This window comes from Lutjanus erythropterus, chromosome 1, assembly GCF_056507025.1.
Source record: "Lutjanus erythropterus isolate fLutEry1 chromosome 1, fLutEry1.hap2, whole genome shotgun sequence".
Taxonomy (NCBI): Eukaryota; Metazoa; Chordata; class Actinopteri; order Lutjaniformes; family Lutjanidae; genus Lutjanus; species Lutjanus erythropterus.
Window position 1 is genome coordinate 29,317,850 of NC_139317.1, and position 24,134 is coordinate 29,341,983.

General features: G+C 39.6%; 1 protein-coding gene across 1 annotated transcript in view; it reads right to left on the reverse strand.

The window, feature by feature from the left end:
• The window catches only part of kif26ba (kinesin family member 26Ba), a 110,390-nt gene that overhangs the window by 52,473 nt on the left and 33,783 nt on the right, over nucleotides 1-24,134 (reverse strand). Inside the window, exons 3-4 of the mRNA XM_084719206.1 lie at nucleotides 20,031-20,735; nucleotides 6,616-6,800 (exon numbers count right to left, since the gene is read on the reverse strand). Coding sequence (XP_084575332.1) covers nucleotides 6,616-6,800; nucleotides 20,031-20,735 — 890 coding nt within the window. The remainder of the gene's footprint in view (nucleotides 1-6,615; nucleotides 6,801-20,030; nucleotides 20,736-24,134) is intronic.

Sequence of the window (24,134 nt, forward strand, 5' to 3'; positions counted from 1 at the left end):
GAGTTATCTTCATCTCCATCGCTGCCTTTCTGCTGACTTCACTCCATGCATGTGTGGTTTTGGAAAAGCTCAATCCCAACGTGGAGAGCAGGGGAGAGGCTGCAGCATGATAGTAACTTCTCAATACATTAAAGAACCAACAGCATCTAAGCTTTGCCAAATTTATATAGATATGCGGTAAACTACGTTGAGTAAGACTACACACAGACAGTTTTGGTTTTAGCTTGTTTTGTAGCGATTCACTACAATGCAGAGGTGGAGGAGTTGGTATAAAGACTGGTGCATCGTCATTTAAATGGATATGGTCCATGTTTAAAAAGGCAGACAACAATCAGAAAACGACAATCTGCGTATCATGTCAGATGACAGTGGTTGCAAGGGGTGGTAAAACTTGATATACTTGAGAAAAGATTTTTGCACTTTTTTCTGTTTATTTTTTCTATTCAGTGTGTATTATATTGATGCTTTCTTACACACAATATGTAATTTGTGCCACTAGGGGTCTATCTCATATTAAAACAATTATGAAAGATGTAGCTTGATGATTTTGTGAAGTGGCGTCACTTTAGTCATTTTTCGAGCAAAAATGATTTCTGGTTCAATGTTAAATGTTAGTATTTGCTGCTTTTTGTTGTCATTTATTATAGTAAATGAAGAGTCTTTGGGTTTTGGACTGTTAATTGGACAAAAGAAGCAATTTGAAGATGTCACTTTGAGCTCAAGGAAATTGTGATGAGCATTTTCCATTTTTTTTACATCTTATACACTAAACAATTAATCCTGAAAATAATTTTTATATTAAAGTATTTATATTGGAATTTATGAAAAATTAATATACTGTCATAGATCATTTTTATCATGCTTCATATAATATGTGATATAATTTTATGCCATACCACCCAGCCTGAAGTAGATTATTTAAAAAAAAAACTGTTTCAGGCGCAGAGATTTACTGTATCATGAAAATAATATTGCTAGTCAAAACTACGGATTCATTTTCACCAATAACAGGAGCAAGAAGGATATGAATTAAAATCTAATGTTTGGTTTCTACATAACAACAGGCTGCTGCAACTGCTGCAATGCCAGTGATAGTAGGAGAAGACATGGATGGCAGGCACAGGTATTATTCTGCTCCTACTTGCTCCCTGGGCAAAACTCGTATTTGCCTTTATTTTGTGCAATTGTTTTTCATAATACATCCTTTAAATCAATCAGCCACATTCATAATGCATGCTGTGCATCTATTCATATATGTGTGTAGGAACTATTACCCTCCTATTATGTTCTCTCACCCTGACAGATTTTTATCTATTGCACAATACAGGCATGGTAGGAACACACAAACACACACACTACCTAATTGGTAGCGTTTAATGACAAGTGGCCTGGGATTTGGCCAAGTGGATCTATTCCAATCTAACCCTAAAGTGAAGGGCACTTGCTTTCCATCCATCTACTCCATCAGCTCTTCATCTGTCACCCCCATCCTTTTATTTGCCTCCCACCCTTCCTCCATTACCATCATTCATTCCTCCACTTTTCTCCATCCCTCACTTCCCTCCTGTTCTTTCATTTTTAAATCCCTCTCACTCCACAATTATCTCTTCATCTTTCCCCTTTCTATTTTATTCCCTTTTGCTCTCATTATTTTTTATCTTTTCATCCTTTGCTGTCTTCCTTTTGCCCTCGTCCATCCCACCATCCATTCAACCTTCCTTACATGTATTGATCCCTTCATCCATCTGTGCCTCTCTTTCCCTCAGTCCCTTCATGTGTCTCTTTCTTGTTAAAAAGCAGCACAGGTCACAAGTAGTCCAGCCACCCACATGCTGATGCTTTGTTTTCATCTTCCTTCCACGCAGCTACAAACACTTTCACTGGACACGTACATACAAAGCCTCACTTGAAACACACACACAGCTGATTTATGACTGGTGTCTGTGGCCTGTGTTGTTGGCTCAGTAGCTAATTACATTCTATTTAACAGGCCGTCAGTGGAGGGAGATATAAGGAGAGACAGAGAGCAATGGTGTGTGTGTTTGTGTGTGTTGTGGGGGGGTCAGTAAGACTGGCATGGACAGAAGACTGGCTTTACTGACACTATCTATCTATTGATATGTACATACACCCTCCAATTTACACATGTCCTGCTTCCTATTAAAACACAATCTTACATGCTACACAGTGATAGCGCACACAAGCCTGAACAATTAAATATTAATACATCACTGTGTTAAACACGCAGTGAAAATGGGCATGTGATACTTCTGGCTCATGTGTATTCTACCATACTCATCACATGTTGGTCTGTGTTATTGCAGATAACTGAGTTGCTCATTAATCTGTCTGAAAATAGTGTTTCATGAAAAGGTAAATTCATTGCTTTCACACTTTTTCTAGAGAAGCAGAGCATTTGTCAGTCTGGCAGTAAATGTACAGTATATGCTACAGTGTGTCACTTAATACAAGCTACAGCTTCTCAAGACCCAAAAAACTCTCATCTGTTATTTGTTACAGCTATAATAAGAGTGAAGAGGCTTAGCCACAAAGTAAGCTAAGCAGGAAAGGCTAACAATAGTGCTACCTTTCTGCCTATAAAGTAAGGTTCAGTAGTATCACTTACTTTGTAATCAGGCCTCGAACTGCAGCATCTTGTAAAGACACTAAAATAAATCCATAATGATAAATCCAACACTGAATTTCTTCTCTGATTATTTATCCATTTTTCTGTTGAAAACAGTTGTTGTTGTTAGCATGTTGTTAGCCATCCACTGACAACTCCATTATGAGCAAATTTTGCAGCGGAAAAACTCAGCTTTCTCAGTCAATATAGAAAATACTAAAGAACTTATTGTTTCAATTGACAACATTTACTATCAACACAGAGTAGACATCCACACAAAAAGTGGTGAACTTTCCCTTTAAAGCAGCATGTACTACACCCTTCATTTGATGTTTTAACAAATTTCAATTAAAGTATACATACATTCATGCAATTTCAGAAATTAATATCTGTTCAGATTTTTTTCTAAAAGAAATATTTAACGGGTAGATCATTTATATTCCCTTCCAGTAACTCAAGTAAAATTACCATGACCACTTGAAGAGCAAATGGGCTGCATCAAAATAAAAGACAACCACTTTAAATTGGTGTAATATGACACCTGAGCCAAAAAAAAATCTTGATGGAATCAGGTAATTATTATTTACCAACCGCCACCTATTTAAATCATCAATCAATCATTGATTGGTGCCTAATTGGTGGCCAATTATCATTTGATGGAATACTTTTTTTTTTTTGTAAAGAAAACAAAGTAGAGGCAGCAAGAGGTAAACGGAAGCAAAGAAAGAGACAGAATTCCCCCGTCTCACAGTCATCCTCCATCCAAAATAACACCTCCCCAATTCACCAATTCACTTGGGACCAATTCATTTACTCTGCTACCTCCAGCAACACACACACACACACGCACACATACACGCACACACACACACACACACACACACACACACACACACACACACACACACACACACACACACACACACACACAACCAAATCCCCAAAGATCCAATCCTTGGAGCATGCAGTAAAAAATTCCTGCACTGATAGAAACTCCCTTCCCCCAGTGAGGGAGAGCATCCACATGCACATGCGCACACACACACACACACACACACACACACACACACACACACACACACACACGTATAGCATGTCTCTATCCCTTCCTCTAGTCCCCAGAGGGCCACTGCAGCACAGGAAAGATGGAGCACTACTGTGCAAGTGTGACATATTCACAGACAGATCGGTACTAATGAAAGATATTACTCTCCTGCACATTAACAGAGGTAAAGAAAAGGTCAGTGTGGAGAGAAGAGAGGTTTAACAAGACCATAGTGAAGAAGGAAAGGAGTGGAAGAATGTAGAGAGCGAAAGACGGAGCAATTAAACCAAAGCAAAAGAGACCTGAAGACAACAGCAGGGATAGAAAGAGGAGGAAGAAAGGGATCAGGTGAGAGGAGATGTGGTGGACACAGGGATTTGTTGTGTGCAGACAGTGAGAAAGAGGGACGTTGTGTGTGTACGTATGTGTGTGAGTGTATGCGTGTGTGTGTGTGTGTGTGTATGTGTGTGTGTGTGTGTATGCGCGTGTGTGTATGTGTGCGTGTGTGTAATAAGAATGTCTGTATGCAGTCCACGTCTGAGAGTAAAGACCAAGACAGCCATGGGATTTACCAGCACTGCATGGCTGCACCTATTGCACAACACACACACATACACACACACACACACACAAATGTACTCACATTACCAGTCAGAAATAAAAGGTGACAGAGTTTACACTGTATTTTTTGCCAATTAAACTGAAATCCTCTTACATATACACACAAAAATTACAGGAAAATGCCGAGAAATTGTGTGTATGAACAGCGAACAAAACAAACGATTTTTAAGAGTAAATTATATATCACTGTTGACGAGCTACAGTAATTATACAGCCTAAAAGAAGACTGACATCTAGACACACACACACGCACAAGTCGACACGTATCCACAGACAGTGACACCTGCACCATTAAACAAACCATGTTCTTTCACTTAAAAGGTTAATGCTCATAAATCAGCCCAGAGACAGCTGGCTGTATGTTTGCGATGTCAACAAAATGTGTGTATGTGTGTGTGTTTGTGGAAAATGGCCTTGTTACCTGAAGGGGGGGGGGGGGGGGGGGGCTAAAGAAAGGGTGTGCACATGTGTTTGTGTGCATTCCCCATATAATTTATGAGTTGTGCCTGGTCACTTGTGCTTTGAAAGGCAGACAGCACTATGTTTGCTGAAACATGTCACTCATATATCAAACACAGACAAACATGCATCACATTATCTACAGATTTTGAGTAGGATGTATGTTCCTGATGACTAATTTCCATGTCAATTAAACAGAAATTTTAATTTAAAGGTATAAACAACTCTGAGAAAACAGCCAAAATGGAGCACAGTTTATCAAAGCTATAATATTTCTAAATAAAAATTTCTAAAAACCAAGGCTGCCCTCGCAATAGTGAACTAAACCGCTGGTTGGTAAAAAGAGTCTTCAAGTTTTCAATTATTCATTAGTTGCAGGAGAAAAAACATTGCAAATTTCATCTGGGACCTGCACCTTGTCGATAGGCCCAGATAGGCCCAACAAAATCCAGTCCATAGCGTGTGGAAAGGGGCGCTGCCGGCTAGTGGCAGGTGGCTGCGTAACATCTTATAGGCAACAGTTAACTGGCAAAATATTGCTAAATAGTTTAACTGACTACTATGCTCGGTACTAGCAAGGGTAGCAATTTTTAATAATTTAATTGCCTTATCACACATATCCCAAATTTTCAGAACATACAAAATTGCAAGAGAAGAGAAGAGAAGAGAAGAGAAGAGAAGAGAAGAGAAGAGGAGAGGAGAGGAGAGGAGAGGAGAGGAGAGGAGAGGAGAGGAGAGGAGAGGAGAGGAGAGGAGAGAAGAGACTGTGTGAAAATGAGGAGAAAAACCACCCATATCATTTAAAATGAGATTTAAAGCATCTCCCATTAGATACGACATCTATGCAATACTTCAGACACTGTGACACCCTCATAGACTTATGTTAGCCATGAATAATTTACTCATTCATTTTGAGCCTGCCATGTTTATTCATCAATAATTTACCCATATTACCCGTGTCTTATTTATGTTGTGTCGCTCTGCGTTTCTCTAGATTTCATTACACAGTTCATTGACAACTAGTGACTGGATAGTTGATTTATAAATAAACACAACAAAAGATAGGCAAGTACTCTTATGCACAATAATAAAATAGTATTCCATTTTTTCACTGCCTTCATCTTACAATATATTTACAGTGTAGTTCTTTTTCAGCTTATTCTTTCATTATTTGTAGAAACCCTGAGAGACGTCTGCATGACAGTCAGAATGTGGTAATCTGGGCTTAAGCCCAGGATGAACTAAACCCAAGGATTAATTATGCGCAAATGAGCAAGTGCATCTCATATTCTTGTTTTTACTGAAATTGCCATGCTCAACTGTCTCTTTAGTACGGATTCTTCTAGTCCTTATAATGCCATGAAATCCTACAAATTGAATCCTTGCAGGATCAAAATACAGTACCACAGTGTTCATATCAGTATTTTAAGATTAATTGACCTCTTCATTGTCCATAGTTATTAGATTACTTTTTTGTCCAATTCAAATACAATTGAGACAAGTAGATGGTGGGAGATGTAGAGGCAGCGGCAGATAGTTAGCAAAAGAATTTTTCCAGTTTAAAAACATCTCCCAAATAACAACACATACTCTGTAGACACAGACGCAGACACAGATCTGAAGATATGGTGCAAAAAATTCAGTCTTGAACTTGATGAAGTTTAACTAATTGTGAAAGCCAAAATCCAAATGCCAATTATCATACAAGCCCCTCTTGACAATTAATGTCAGTATATCAATTATAATAACAGATTAGGTAAAACAGGAAGTCATGTGATCTGCCTGACATGCATCCACAGCGTGACATATTCTAGATGTTAATATCATACACTAGATGCGGTGCTCTGCTCTGAATGCATCTTACCTGGCAAAGAAGGAGGCAGCAGCAGAGGTGGTGGTGGTTGGTGCCATTGTGGTCACAGCCGTAGTGTGCGAGGGAGAGTTTGTGTGTGATGTTGAGTTTGTGTGTGAAGGAGAGTGTGTGTTGTAGCGGTTCAGTGCAGCCTCGGTCAAACCTTCTCTGGAGGCCTCAGACACCATCTGGGAGATCTGATGAGAGACAGAGAGATGCAAACAGTTTACTCCTGAGCAAAAAGTGACATGTTTTCTGTGTCTGTGGGTTGTTATTCCACAAGTTTGTGTATGAGAGATGAAAGAAAGAAAAGAGTAGACCTCTTTCTCTCCCTCACCCAGGCAGATGTGATGGGAGTTTTTTTTCCCCCCAATGGCTTTGATCATGCCAAATGTCCTTCATGACACACACCCACACACACTACAGTATACTACAGCATATCGCTGCCCTTGTCAGATGAGACACCAGACTCTGGTTTCCCACACCAATTTTGTTTCCTGTTAGAGAATAATTCATGTCCATTCATTGTGTGCTCTAGTGGACTGTGAGCTTCAAAAGTACTAAAATTTCAACAACTTTCAAAAAATCTTTCAGAAGACTTTACTCCCATGATACCTGGCCCGTCTGCTTCCAGCTGGCTACCTGAGGCTGGTGGTGGGTAAACATTGAAAAATCATGACAGGAAAAAGAAAGCCATTTTGTTTTGGTCTCACTGAAGTTGATGACATACTGCCATTAATGACCCAACAAGATGCAGCAGTGAAGCTTGGTGGTCCTCGGGCTACCTTGTGTAGTCTACAAAAACAAACAGTCTGCTAGTGATGGAGACAGAAAACAAATTGCCATGGGGAAAGCACCAGTGGCTGAAGCCCAGTCACATAATGAGGGTCCCTTAGTCAGGGAAAAAATAGTAGAGCTGTCTGTTTACACACATGTAAAATAAACTATAATCTGCATGACAAATAAGGAAAAGCAAAACAATTTGGTAATAATCTTCACCTTCTTCTAGTGATCAATTTGACCCCAACAGACAAGATCATTATAAGAGGTTTATCAAAAATCTAATTGTGTTAATATTTGGTGAAAGCGCCAACAGTCACCCACATAATTTTTTTGCCATATCAATATCAAGGTATTTCATTTTGTCTTTATATTAGAGCAAAGATATGACATATTTGTTTAACAGCAAAAGCAAGACATTTATTCATGTCTGTTTCGAGTGTGTGTGTGTGTGTGTGTGTGTGTGTGTGTGTGTGTGTGTGTGTGTGTGTGTGTGTGTGTGTGTTCCTTAGCAGACAGACAGCAGATAAGCCCTCTTGTGATCACAGTGAACCAGAAGCAGAATGCTGTCTGGGTTGTCTGGAGAGACAGAAACAAATATCCAAACACACCCTCTTGCCTCACTTAACCTGATACCTTCTCCTCCTCCTCTCTCTTCAAACTCGCTTTTCCTCTTTTCTGTCCCTTTCTCCACTCCTTTTTTTTTTTTTATTATTGCTTATAATCTATTCAGTTTCATTCTCTCTGTCCCTTTGCTCTGCCACCCGAAGCTATTCACATTTGTCCTTTATTATTGAGTGATCCTTCATGACATTTGTCCTTTATTAGGCAGAATGCAGGGAAGAAAGACAGCAGGAACAAAGAGAGAGACCTCTGAAACTATGAAGAAATGACAATTACATTTTCATCAGATTTATGGTATATATTTTTACAACAACTTTATCTTTTTATTAATGTAGCTATCAAGCTAGCTTTTGAAAACATTTTTTGGCATTTTTATTTTATTACACAGCTGATAGTGTAGATACAGATGGCAGGAAATGTAGAGATAGAAGGGAATGACAAAGGTCCCTGGGTGGAGTTGAACATTGCAATTACATGTTATGTGTCTTAACTGGATGCCCCCATCTATCTACACGTGTCTATGTAAGAATCGGAGAAAGTGATCAAATTGTTGAATACGTATCCATCATGCAAACACAGCACATTTATTTTCTTAAATCTCTTCATCTGACCTTCTTGCCAGTGTTAATATAGTGTTGCTTATGTACACTGTGTGTGTGGGTCTTTGTTAGGTGGTACAGTATATCTGCCTGTGTCAATATGAGTCTGTTTGCAGGAAGGGATGTAACTAATGATTATTTTCATTACCGATTAATCTGTCAGTTGTTTTCAAAATTAATTGATTAATCATTTAGTCTATAACATTGTGTCTCAAATGGGGACTCTAGTGCTCTCAGGGGTACTTTGCAGCAGGAGAGATGTGAGATTTTATTAAAATGTCAATTTAAAAAATATCAGTCATGCATTATTCCTAAAATAATTATACTATAACAACGTCAATAAAAATGTAAATGTAAGTTTGATTAAATCCCATTTTACAGTCAATATTCCTGTTTTTTCAATTGTTAACTGCTGAAAACCATCAACTGCCATAAACCCAAACAGAAGAAGAAAGCAACAAACACAATCACGCTAACTGTGAGTGGGAAGCCACTTTCAGTATTGACAGACAAACAGAGCCAACAAAGTGCTGTCAGTATCAGGAAGAATATGATTTTATTGAATTTACCACAACAAGCTGACACAGATGACACAGTGTTGTATTATACCTCTTTATATAAGCTTTTCTTTCCCAACCAAAAATGTTTTGCACTGGTCAGGGTTTACTTGGCTGAAAAAATATTTTGAATGGGGTACATTACTGAAAACAGTTTGAGAACCACTGGTCCATAAAATGTTAAAATTTGTGGAAAATGCTCACCATAATTTCATGGAGGCCAAAGTGACATGTTCAGATTTCTTCTTTTGTTCAACCAACAGTCCAAAACCCAAAGTCTTATTTACTGACATAAATAACAAAGGCAGCAAATCCTCACCTTTAGAGGCTGGAACCAGCAAATAATTGACAGTTTTGCTTGAAAAATTAGTGAAATGATTAATCAATTATAAAAATCGTCTTTCAATCAACTAATCGATAATTCAGCTAATCATTGAAGGCCTATTTTTGGGTAGTGTTTAAAGTTAAATAATGCCAGATTGATGCTTTTGAAACACACACACATTTATATGACACATACAACTGCTTTGTGTGAGTGTGTGTTGCATTAGTTTGTCACTGTGTGCAAATGTGTATGTATAGGCAGGAGCATTTGTGTGTGTGTGTGTGTGTGTGTGTGTGTGTGTGTGTGTGTGTGTGTGTGTGTGTGTGTGTGTGTGTGTGTGTGTGTGTGTGTGTGTTTGTAGCCGACCCATTCGTGAAATAGATATGGATTATTGATCATAGTTCTTTATGTCCTGCCAGCAGCCAGACAGCAGAGCACCTATATCATCACCCGACCTCCAATAAAGGAACCTTAGCTTGTGTGAGAGTAAATCTGCGACCATGTATGTCTATTGTGAGAACGTCTATGCGTCTTGTGTGTGCATGTGTCTGCACTTCTCTGCACCTGTGTGTATGTGTGTGTAAATCAGCTCCACTGTGCGTATATTTACTGCTGAGGGCTCCTGAGGTCCAAGCACGCAGCCCACTGCCTTGATAAATTACCCCTTGTAAATGAGATGCCTCTGTAGTTTATATACCAGTCTCCCTGTGCATTTACATGCATTTCAAATGCTCAGAGTTAACTTGTTGCCCCTGCATTATTAAAAGAGCAGTGAACATATGGAATAAAGGTGCAGTGAGCTACATGGAATACATGTGCATTTGTATTAGTTACCAATTTATGTTGATAAATGGGGAGAGGAAAACTACCTGCATGGTGAAGGAGAAACGTCTCCACAGAGGGTTATTATGCAGAGAGCTGAAAACTGAAGTAACGGTGGTTGAATAATATGCAGCGGTCAGCAGGTCAGACCACAGGGGCTGGACAGACTATAGACTCTATGGGCTCTATCTTCCGCCCAGTTCACTGCAGTGCACAGCATAATGCAGTTGTCATTGCTATTTTCTGACTGGCGCAGTTGTCACTTTCTCAGCCAGTGCTCACATTAAGAAGGTATGTTACAAACGAGTTATTGTAAGATAGCTGTCAGGTCATCTGTGCATCCATGGGTGCAGACAAGAATGCACATTGCTATCTTGAGGCAGCAAAAGCGACTGTGCCATTGATCACCAACCTGGTCTAAAGTCAATGGTGTCATATTTTCCTGCTATTTAAAGGGCATATTACTCAGACAATAAGATGAGACCACATAAATGTGTTCAACATGCACACACTCTGCTTCACTGCAGGCCACTGCACTTAATCCATCGCTTACAAAAATAAATATTCTGATTAGTAGTGGGTGATTGCAGGTGGGTGGAACAGGATGAAGCTGTGTGTGCATAAGAAACACTGTGCCAATTTACACATGGATTATAGTGAAATTATCTGGAGTAAAACCGTGTATAAATCCTGACTTCCATCAGTGGTGTCTAAAAAATTATTTCCTTCAGATGCCACAGAAAAAAATCTCTCAGATGTTGGGGAGCTGTGCCTTGTTGGTTGGACCAGGATGAAAGTATGAAGGGGATGGTTGCAACACCGTTTCTCTGTCTGCACTTTGGGGTTCTGGCTGTTTAATCTGTTTGTCTTAATATAGCCAAAGTTTTTAATTATCGGACACTTGGATTTTAAGTATTCTTAAAGTTGGATGTGGCTTGCTAGACTTCCTTCACGGTTGCTGCCTTAGCTGGGTATGTTTTTAGCCTGGTGGTTTGGTTCAGCCTCTCACTTTTATTTGGGATTTTAAGTTTTGAGCACTTCTACAGACCCTAGTGTGGCTTTTAAGCTTTTACAACTCTTATAGACTTACTGTAGATTTTAAGCTTTAACCATTTTACACACTTTATTGTGGATCTGTAACTTTGACTCGGGGAATGTAAACACAGGCTCATTTCATTTGTTGTCAAGGAGGATACGACCTGGTGGCAGCCATTAAGAATAACTATGTACAAACAGCCAATCTCAGATGGTCTCATTTGCTTGTGTAGGTCATATAGAGGCATCACTAATAAATTGAGATGGTTTCATAACCAGATAAAAGCTCCTTGTAGTAGATTTAATTTTATATCATAAACTTTCATTGACAAGTCAACTAATGGCCTGAACTACCAACTAGTAGTTAATGAGGAAAATCTCAGTCGTGGGCAGCTCTACTATCATGAGGTTCCAGAGAGTTTGCTGTGTTGCTTTGTATCTGATACCATGGTGTGCTGATGGTTAATTATACTTCATGCATCTCATTAAAGCAGCTATTGTAAGGTAGCTGTCAAATTAGTTCTGCATCTGAACTGCACAAAAAAAGAGATGGATAGTGTGATAATTCCTATTTGAAATAACATTCAGGCATTGTCTCCTGGCTAATGCAGTCATTGGAATGAATTATGTTTTTCTTGTTTCTGTTTGTTGCTCATTACACTTGTCCCATTCAGATTTTCCCACTGGACATAAAGGCTGAGCTGCTCTGTCTACATTTCATGTATTAGATTAAATCACATTGGATGAAACTTTAATGATCCCTGTGGGGATATTAGGTCATCGCAGCAAGAGAGAAAAGGATGTAGATAATAGCAGGATAAAGAGAGTACTGACTGAGGATAATAGAGGAGCCAGATATGTTGAAAACAATGCAGCAAATCTATAAAAACACAGCATCTGACCATGTTTTCATAGAAACCTGTTCCTGAGATTGTGCCCATCAGTGTGGGACTTTGATGAATGTGATATCAGATTTCCTGTCCGTCTGGGACGGATGGGATTAAAAAAAAGAAAAACACTTACACATTTATTCTGTCACTCTCACCCTTCCTCTTTCTCTGCAGTGCAGCACTTACCCACATTCCTCTTTCTCTACTCTTAGATGAAGGTAAAAGCTGCCTCGTTCATCTTCATTACATCACAAATATCATTTCCCTAGCATCCGCGTTCCCCATCTGTCTCTTTTACATTTATTTTGTTTCCATCCTGTTCCAACCAAATGCGACAGGCAACCAACATAGAATTTGTGCCGATATATTATGTTTGTGTGTGGAGAATGAAGAGAGAAATGGTGTGTTTGTGTGTCCATGTACAATACGTGTGTGGTCCTGTCTGCTTTTATCAGGGGGATAGACACAATCTGTAAAACAATCTAAATGCTTACTACAGCAGAGTGGAGGGAGAGAGAGTGGCTGCCCTTTCAGGATGAAAGGTGGGGGAGAAAATTGGGGGAGAGGCACACAAAAGTAAGCGAATTACTTCAATCTATACTGTACATTACAGGCAAAATTACAGAACCAGGGAGAGAGGATGTGAGACGAAGGAAAAGGAGACTACAGAGAACACAGAAAACAAAACAATTATGAAAAATAACAACAAACATAAGCAAATAAAATGTTGGGAGAATGGAGGCAAGGAGACAAAGAAATGAAAGAGTGGGAGTGTAATATATAGAGAGGAAGATAGAGAGGAAGAGCAAAAGATAGGCAAAGGATTCTGCAATTCAATATTTGATACATCATATCAACATATATACAGTAAGTTGTATAACCAAATCAGAAACAGCCTAAAGGCTACATACTGTAGCCTACAAGACATGAAAAAGACAACCCGTTAAAAGAAAATATGACAGAAAAAATGTAGTTTTATGCACATTCACTTTGCAGTACAGATGACTTTATTAAGATATTTAGAGATAGCCAGAAGGGCACTCAGAGACTGCAGACCTCTTGCAAGGTCAGATGCCCTATATTACAATGTTAATGAAAATGAAAAGGAATTTGAGCATCTTCCTTGTGTTTTGGATCCACATGCAAAATTGAATGGATTCTTCCTTGTCCTGTACTAGACTCATCTTTCATGAACCTCCAGCCAGAAGGGTTTCCATAAACTGCTGACAAACAAATTAAGTGAAAACATAATCTCCTTGGTGGTGGTAATGAGACATGCTTGACACTCATGACTCACAATGCTACTACAAAATACACATTACTTAGAAGAAGTGCACAAACTTCCTCTGGTATACAGCTCTATGCCCCTGTAAGTTTTATCAGTTTTAACACATTCTCCTAAACTTCTCTGAGGTTTAGACATCCATATATTTGGACCATGAATTGGACACTCAGTGTGTAATCCATTCTGTTTTTACCTTCCAGTATCTCTGAAATGACAGCGTAGTCAGGTTACCGTGACATCAGTGAAAATACTAATCATGCTCTTATTTCATGCAGTTATGCAGCAACTCAAAACTACCAAAGCACCTGAATTACCCATAATCAGTAGGCCATTTATTCATTTTTAAGGGGGATGGATCCAGTTCATGTCATTCGCCCATAAACTAGTGAATGACTCTTGTAAATATGAAGTTTAGGACACAGTATAAATACAATACAAAACTGACAGAAGGGTCACAAAAAGTCAAAACTGCATCTGCTACTTAAGCGCCACAGACAGCACCATAGATTTATCAGTACAAAGCACAATTAGGCTGCTGATATTTCAGAGCCATGGTCAGGGCCATGGATTCTAACTTGCACAAACCTCAGTCAGATAAAGACTCAATCAGTCAGTCAGACCAGACTAATATTAGTATATCTCTAATATACTAAAGAGAGGCAGGGGTGGGTCAGCTTAACAGGGGGGATGCATGGATGCCTTTTGGTCATTTTGCTAAGAGGGGAGATGGCAAATTCTGTCAAATCTCCTGCTGTCCATTATGCAACTTAACTGCCAAGTGACATCACTTGAGGCCATTCATCAGAGTTCATGCAGCTCCCTTTGGAGCCATACAAGTCCTTGTATGATGTTTTCCACATACAAGTATGCAGTCATATTGATATCTTGGCACTTTTTCAATACCATATGTTTAAAATTCTGTTAATTATACTTAAAGTACCAAAGCTAATAAAAGATACACACACATATATAAGTGCTCATTTAAGACCTTAGTTCAGTCTTTGTTGTCCTGTCTGAAATTTGTCTTGCAGCATAGCAAAACCACACAGTGTTAAGAGTTTTTCTTATACTAGTAGTAAAGGAGAAGTTCAAAATTCTGGTATCATGACTAATGTCTAAAGCAGGCTTTCATGCATAAATTTGATGTACTTCCCCTGTAAGGGCCTTGCTCATGGGCACCACATTGGTGGTAATAAGGCTCCTCTTTCACTTTCCCCACCCAGATTTATCCTGCTGAGGATTGAACTGGTGACCTTGTGGTCACAAGCTTCTCTAACCTTTAGGCCATCACTGCTGCCCTAATTAATCCTAAAGGATTTCCGGCTAAGTCTGACAGTGTTAGGCAACACTCAGGCACAACAAACTGAAACACTGTAAATTAGGAAAGCTAATCTAACCGTTGTTGAAAGCAGCACACACACACACATACACACACACACACACAGAGGCACACACCACACTGTATAAACCTGTTTTCAATTAGCTGCTTGAAGGACAGAGCGAGGGCAAAGAGACAATGTTAGGTTTGTTTTCTCATGCCAGAGAGGGACATGGAGAGTGAGTGAGAAGAGACCATACTGTCTAAACACCATCAGCCCCAAATAAGGACTCCCTGCCACCCCACCACTCCTTTCCTCATTTATCTCTGCAATTTCTGTCAGATACCAGAAAGAGTTTCACTTTTATAGTAATGCCTCTATATGACCTACATAAGCAAACAAGACCATTGGCTATATATTTCTATATAATTATTCTCAATGTTGTCATCTGGTTGGATTGTCTGTAGAACTGGATGAAATGATTTCTGGCACGCAGACTGGAACTGCTTATGTTTACATCTTCCCAGGAAAAGTTATGGTGAGTATGTTAACCAGTTAAAAATGAAGGTGGAGAGATTTTTTTTTCTTCAGCTGCCTATTTTTTATGTTAAGTTTTGTTGTTATGGCAGTGGAACACCTATGCATTTTGTCCATATGTGCCTTATTCCTTATAGCTACTTTAAGTAATGTCAAATGTGACACAATTTAGTCTTACAAAAGGGCTTCTGGGGAATAAGACTCAACAATCAGCTATTCTTCTGGTGTGTTTTTACGAACAGCTCAGACAAATCCTACTGATTCTACGTCTAATAGTACTTTCTCTTGACTGTGTTTTTACTTGTTTCTCGATCATCCATTTGAAAATGTCTGTGGCCTTCATTGGCTCACTGATCCCAGTAAACTACCCGGGAGATTCACTCCCAGTCTGTTGTAATCTGTCTTCCCTGGACTAACTGAATCAGCATTTTCCATTTGTCTTATAGACTTCTTGTGGGACCAAAAAGAAAAGTCCTAATAAATATAAAATGTGGAGGTTGTCACCTCTTAGACTGCTGACCCAGCAAGATTTTAATGTCAGCCACTCTGGAGGCAGACAGGTCGTTCCCACTCTCTGTCTGCCTCTGCGCCCTTTCTGTCTCGTGTTGTGCGCCATCTGAAGGTGACTTTAATGGTGATTTTACTCATTAAGAATAATAAAATCAAATACCAGTGTTGCTGCTGACAGTGTTTCCAAAGTGTAAGACCACATTTCCCATAAAGCCCTCTGATTCTCGGTGCAGAGTTAAACTCTTCTCACTTTCCCTAGCAATTCCTCCACATTTGTTTTCTCTTTCACTTTGCTGAAGAGCTTGAACATGTTGGAGGGGATTTCTCATTTGGTCTGAGTTAGATCATCTGCCTTTTAAAGACCGTCTGAAAGCTCCACTGATGTTAAAACATGAGCAGCACTCATTTAGGTTTTGTGCAGTAAAGCAAAAAGTAAAACTGCAGTGTGGAGGTTGTTAGTCATCTCAGCAATGTGTCCTCATGCACTGATGTCTCTATAATAAAATGTCTCATATTCTTATTCTCTTTATTTTAAACCTGGCTCTCCTACCTTCTCTTCATCTTCTCTGCCACCTCTCTATCTTTTACTCTATTTTTTCCTCATTTTCTCGTTTCTACTTCCATTTCCATTTTTTTTTTTTTATCATGTCTGTCTCTACCATGCTCCTCCCTCTTCTCTTCCTCTCTCGGGAGTGAGACTAAACAAGGGTGATTTATTATCAAGCTCTGTTTCTCCTTTCCTGGTGAAACACTGTTACCGCCAGAGTCACCCCACAAGCACTCACATTCACAAACATTTTACACTTACCAACACCAGATACTAACACAAATACAGGACACAGAAATACAGCACGCAAAGAGATTACTTTCTCTCACACAGACCTGCAAGCATGCAGCAGTTGTGCAGTATTAAACTGAACAACGTGCACATATTAATATTAGTGGTGGAAATCTCTGTATAGGTACCTCACAATTTGATTTGTTTTGATTCGATTCTGATTCAGAGGGCTATAATGCAATTATAGGGCAACTATTAATGCCTCATGATGCATCAAAATTTTGATTTCTATACGTTTTATTTTTTCTCACTGTGTCACTACTTCCTACTTTTAAAACATATCAACTTGTTTGATTGTCCTCTGTTTGGCAGCAACTACAACCAGCTGTTTTTTCCCCCAACGCCTGGTGGAAATGTGAAATATAATTTCTCATCTTTGCTGTGTTCCAAGAATATTCTGATTTAGTTGGACAACTTGCATACAGTGTGGCTCTTGTCAAGGTGCCTGCAATTTCATAGGAGCCAAAATACTTCAAGAAGATGGCTTTTAATCTGCCGGTCATATTTAGGGATGAGATGATTACTGGTTTTGCGGTAAACCATTCCAACTTTTAATTATTGTTAAAACCGTGCTTGATTGGTAAATTGTCCAGCATCAACCAAGTTTTTGAACATTTTCAGCCCATTTTAACAATTCCACAATAACACTGATAACCATGATAAGTTTTATCACTATAATTATGATATGATGAATGTTGAGACATATAATATATAGAAGAAAATAATCCTTAAGTATCTGATAAATTTAAATTTGACCAAAGAGCCCCTTCAGATTTGAACACTTTCACTGTCATTTCCACAAAGACAGGCCAGAACACACAACAGCCCTCATGCCTAATTTATCTCTGACCAGTAGGACAAGATAACAAAACAATTCCAGAGATTGTACAAAGTAATTTCCACCTGCGACTCCACATCTCTGTATCTGATTCAAGTCATGGACTGAATAAAGAGAGGTGGAGAGCAGCCAGACAGATGAGGGGGTGAATATGAAACAGACAAAGTGTGAGAAAGACAGGAGAAATAGTAGGAGAGAAGGAAAGAAAGAGGCATAAGCAATAAGTAGAGACAGTGTGTGTGTGTGTGTGTGTGTGTGTGTGTGTGTGTGTGTGTGTGTGTGTGTGTGTGTGAGGGTGAAAGAGTGAAGGGGTACTGGGGGTGTGTGACATAGAGTCCCCAGAGTCCTAATTATCACTGTATGAATTATTACATCTGTAGAACACGTTCCCACACACATGTTCACACACACACACACACACACACACACACACACACACACACACACACACACACACACACACACACACCTCTGGATCTCCCCTGGAGTCTCAGCTCTCCTGCCTCCCTCCATACACCTCTAGACCACACGTCACCTGAGGCGTTTTCTCCCTCCTACCATCTTCCTCTCTTGTCTATTCATGCTCCTCCTCCTAAAAGCTCTACTATTATCTCTATTTTGAATTGGAGTCACTTTTACTGTTTGTGTCACGTTAACAACATACTTTATGTCCGGCCTCGATCCAGCTGAAGAGGATATTTTGCTTCACTCTCGATAAAAGATGGTTAACAAATCCACAAAGCTGATAATTGTGTCCTCATAGGGAACTCTTTTGGGGAAAAACAAACTTCACTACATCTCTTTGCATTTTAAGATTTTACAATAATTGTCACCCGCAAGCTACTTCAGTTAGTGGCTTACAGTAAATGTAAGTCAAAACAGTGATTCTACTGTTGGGAAGAAATAAATGTTCGATAAAGCACTACAGACTTTATGGCAGAATTTGTCCTTGCTAGTCTGGACCTGATGTCTGGTTCTTTTAGAGCAGATGATTTCAAACTGACACTGTGCCTGCTGTGATAAAATTTAAAGTTTATGTTAATGGATTTCTTTGTCTTACCTTGATCTGGGGTATAATCAGGTTCTAAGCCTTCCCCTGGCTGAACGCAACCCACTCCCTTACAGGATGACGGTCAAGAGTGGGTTGCAAAAGGGTCTTAGGGTAAGATGGGACCTGCTGCACCAACAATGTCGAAGCCTTCCTCTAAAAGTGCCAAATCAACCATTAGCTAATTTAAAAGAAAATATTTTTCTATGATCTTTAAGCATATTTATAGACAGTAGGCGTTTTTAGGGAGGACGTCATCCCTGTTGTTAGTAAAATGACCAAAATGCATCCCCCTTGTTAATGTGCAATCCCTCTCTCCATCTCCGAGTAGCAGAGAGAGCAGCAGGGACAGAGGGCTTTTCAATTGATTATGTTTGTCTAGTCTGATTGACTCATTGATGCTTTATCTGACTGAGGTTTGTGTGAGTTAGAATCTATGGCCCGGACCAGGACTCTGAAACATCTGACTGTAGAGTGCATAGTGATAAATCCATGGCACGGTCCATGCTGCTGAAGTAGCAGACAGATTTGTAATTGCGACTTTTTCCCTGAAGGCCAACCTTCTGTCAGATTCATCTTGGATCTACTAATATTCTCCAAACTATACATATGAGCTGGGATTGAAAACACTGTTAATGAGTTGGTTTGATAGATGCAGGTGAATGAAACAAACCAGCTCTATTCCCCCTGTTAAAAATTAACAAACTGCCATCTGTTTACATTTTGGGTTTGTGAATCACAATTGGACCATTATTTATATTACCACTCATGGAGGAAAAAGTAAAAGTCTTTCTCTGCTTCATCCAAGAAGTCTCTAGATAGAGACAAGTTCAACCACTTTCATGTTTTTCTCTCTGCTGTAGATGATAGTTGGGTTTCTTTTCAATTAAATTCTCTGATAGCCATTTCTGTTTTTTGTTCAAAATAACGTGTCTGCATAGAAGCCTTTGTTGTAAGATGTGTCCTTGTCTTATTAAGAAAACCTGTACATGCACACATGGACACACACAGATACACACTTTGCATGGGGTAGATGCAGATACAGCCTAGTCTGCCTTTGTACAAGCTGAGGAGATATGAAAGTAGAAAGTTGAAAACAAAAGAGAAATAAAAAAAAAAAAAAAGCAATTAAATGAACACAGACAGGAGATGATAGGAGCCAGGATGTAAATGTTGAACACATTATCTGAAAAGTCAGGTGATAGCTAACGAGGTCACACCACACCACAGTAGTTTGGTACACCTATGAGCTGAAAAAATGTAGATGTTGCTCTTCCTGCTCTGTCTGTGAGAATCATATGAGGTAGCTTGGTATAATCACATAAGACTACCATACTTGTGTTCAGTTTTCCTGGTAATATCTTACTTGCTCTACAGATTTTCATGCACACACACACAAACACATGTACAGGTAGCTTACCTGGTATGGATAGAGTGTAACTCCTCCATTAGTTCGGTTCAAATGCTGATGGGCCTGCAGAGCTGCTGTACTCAGTACTGCTCCACTTCCATTATTACTGCTGTTACCACCATTGTTACCAGGGCTGTTTACTCCAGTCACTGGTTGCTGTTGGGCACTACCTTTTCCTGAACTGGGGGATCCATTCCTTCTGTCCACCCCACTTCCAAGCCCCAAGGAGCTGGGCTTGGACCCAAGTCTGTGGCCTGAGCCTTGAGGCTGCGGGTTTGTGGCAGCACAACTGGACGTTTGCCCCATCGAGGGATTCCCATGACTGGATGGACCGTGGCTCGGGCTGGGCGTTGGGGTCTGGCTGGGACTTGGGGAAGGCGACTGGGAGGAAGGGTGAGGAGGATGTGAAATGGCAGCAGCAGCTGAGGAGGAGGAAGGAAGAAAAGGAGGAGGCCACTCCCGTGATCCAGCTCCAGATGCTCCCATCGGACCTGGAGGTCCCTGAGATCCATATCGTCCAATCAGGGCCGTAGGAGAAGAGGTGGGTGATAGATCCCACTGGTCGAGTGTGAGAACCATACGCACAGCTTCCTGTTTGAGCTGAGTAAGGTGAGTGGCACACACATCACAGCGACTGTCACGTTCATTCCACGCCCGTCGAGAACTGTTGGGCACCTGCAGCTTGTCATGAAGGAGGAGAGAGAAGGAGGGATCCTGGAAGGAAAGAGAGGGAGAAACAGAAAACAAGGATTTAGACTGGTGTGTGGAGAAATGAATAGGAGCAAAATGAAGCAAGGACAGCATGTTTTCAGCTGCATTGGAGAGTGTAACTGAAGGAAAACTCTAAGGAGTAGAAAATAAGAGAGGAGAAGAAATGATAGGCATGTTGAACAAATCATGACTATGAATATTTATAGAAAATCCAAGAAACATTGCCATGTTGCCTGGGGGAAGATGTATAGAGAGGCGTACGCCCAGAGAAGGATGCGTAGAAACAAGTATACATACAAAAATGCACACACACACACACACACACACATACACACACACACACACACACACACACACACACACACACACACACACACACACACACACACACACACACACACACACACACACTACATACTTAGGGTCCAAAGGGTAAAAGTGTCACAGAAGCTGGCAGCAAGGAGAGTCCTCTAACACAGAACTATAAAACCTCTTGCCTCTGGCCTTCCTCTCTCTTTCCCCTTTCTTTCTCAGCATGAATTTTCTCCACTGCAGCCTGACATTGTGTGCACCTTTGAATCATCTGTAAAGCATCTTGGTGCAATAAATACAGAAGATAAAAGAGCAAACCACAGCCATTTTTTCTGTATGTACAAGAGGTTAATTGCTTGACTATCAATTTCTAGCGATGAGAAATTACAAAATTTTATTTCCCATAAAAAGGCAATAAAAACTATTTGATGAAGAGGGAACTGCTCAGTCATGGTGATACAAATGATTACTCGTTCATTCATTCCTTAGAAAGGAGTATTAAGTATTAAAAGTAAAGCTTAGAAAATGTCACACACGCATTAAATTGCATCCTAGTTCTAGTAATTACATGTAATGAGATAAGAAAGGATAATGTCAACTGAAGCGGCGCTCAACAAGTAAACATTCCCTGACATTTTGAGTATTTTCACCTTCTCATTTAAAACAATTTTTTTATTTTTCTCTAACAGAATGGTAAAGCAAACCACTAAGTGCTAATACAGGAAGATTTGTAAAAACAAAATGCCACGTTTGTGACACAACAACAACAAACTACCACATTGGTTTTGGACATGGTACAATGACAAGTTCAAAGTGGCAGATCTTGGGCACACAGACTGTGTGGGTGTCTCCAAGCACATTTGCTATTTTGGTCCATGTTTGTGCAGCAGCACAAAGTGCAAAAAGGGCAGGGTGAGGTGGAATATAGATCTGATCAGGATGGTGCAGGGTGGCCAACAGAAAGTGTTGTCCGTACTGTTGAAACTGCAACACTGCATGAAACTGGTGCATTGCTCCTGTTCACAAACATTTCATGACCAACTCTGTCAAGGCTCAGCACCCTGAGGCTGTTCAAGAATATCTTTACTTGTGTAAAACATCAAACAGCTTCTAAATACTACCACAGCTACAACTGCTGCGCTCTCACCATGTTCACAGATGTGTTTCCCTACTGGGATGGACTCTAAACACAACAGTCAATAAGAGGCTGCAGTGAATATACACATATGTGAACATGGCAGAACATTTGACCACCAAGCTTACAGGTTCCCAAGAACAACCATTCAAGTAGTATCTTAAAGCTATAATATGTAACATTTCTGCATTAAAATGTCTACAAATGGAAGATCTATGTTAAATATTTTGTTGAGTTGTATACTTACATTATCCCAGATATTTCCAACAATGTTCAAACCCCCCAAAATACATAATTTATTCACAGGAAAAGGTGCTATTTGCTATAACTTCTGGGACAAAGGAAGCCAAAAAATGTGACTAAATGGAATGTGTAAAAATTTTTTAATATTACCTCTTTTATGATTTCTGCCTGAATCAAGATAGATTTTCATTGGCAGTGGGGGTTAACTGTGACCAAACACCCACGAACCCACACTCCCTTATGACATCATCAAACTACATTTTTTGTTATTATTTTATTGTGTGTTTAAATTAAGACCACAATTGCAATCTTCTCTAAAAAGAAAAAACAAAAAATCAGTTTAGTGGAGACGGACGTCTTTTCAGTCCTATATTTCCAAGTGGTATTATTGTTGTGTCACTGTGGCAAAGACAACAGATGTTGAAATCAGTTTTTTCGCTGATACGTGCTTCTCTTTACCTTACTTTGCTACACCAAAACATAACCTGCCTCTCAGCCATGGAGGGCCCCACTAAGAGAAACTATCTGTGACTTCAAGACAACATCGGATCGCTTTCTTAGAGCCTACCTCCGTAAAGAAATGATCAACACTACTTTGGAAATAAGAGAAAAGAAAGAAGCATGTTCACTGAAGAAGTAGGTTGAGATTGTCACACCTTCTGTATCTGGGAACAAACATAAGCTATTGTAAAGATGTGCATTGCATAGTAACAACGCCGTTTGACTGTTTGCTTCACACAAACGGCGGTAGGGGCTGGTGTCAGGGTGGAGGGGGAGTAATGCGAAAATGACAATTTGATGAAAAAAAGAGTGAATTTGTTCAATAATTTAGTCTATAATGGAGACATAATTTTCCTGGGAAATATCATGCCTGGTGGCAGACAGATATGCACAGTGAAAGTGAGGCTTACAGAGAACCAAGCTAAACACAGATGGAGTCATTATTCTATAGCAATTACACTGTGCAATCAACATTTACTCCATGATGATAAGTTAAAGCAAAGAATTTGTTTATTTCCACCATTCAAACATATTTAAAAAATAAATAATGTGTTTTTCCTCTCCCTCTTTTTCATCCTGATGTTGGTCCACTGTATGTTTTTCCTCTCATCACCCCTCATAAGTCTCTCTGTCAGTGTTTGTCTGGTGAATGTGTGTAAATGCATGTGTATGCGCAATCAGGGTGTACTTTCTTGTATGCGGAAATCTGGAGATTTGTCCAATTTGTTCGCACAGTTATCTGTGCCTGTTTGCATGAATGAATGTGCATGTACAGGTATGTTTTGTGTGTGTGTGTGTGTGTGTGTGTGTGTGTGTGTGTGTGTGTGTGTGGTTTTTTTCCAGACTAATTGGAGCCACTCGCACTGAGTAAAGCCACTCTAAATCTCCTGCCATGACTCTCTGCTCTAAATATCAGAGTTAACAAGCAAAACACACGCACACACCCTGATACAGATCTGTGTCTAAACCTTGTTTGACCCCACTGAAAATATTTTTTTCCCATTTTATTCATAGAGAATTAAGCACTTTATCTAACAAAAAGTCATTAAATAGAAATAGTTCTTCCTTATAAAAGTCTGGCTTCACTCAAGGCCATTTAGACTGATGGTAGGATTAAAATGGCCGAGTTTGACGTTATGAGCTAATTGTTAGCTTTAAGTGTAGGTGTAGTGTGAGTATATTATCAGTATATTATCATCGAGTGTATGTCT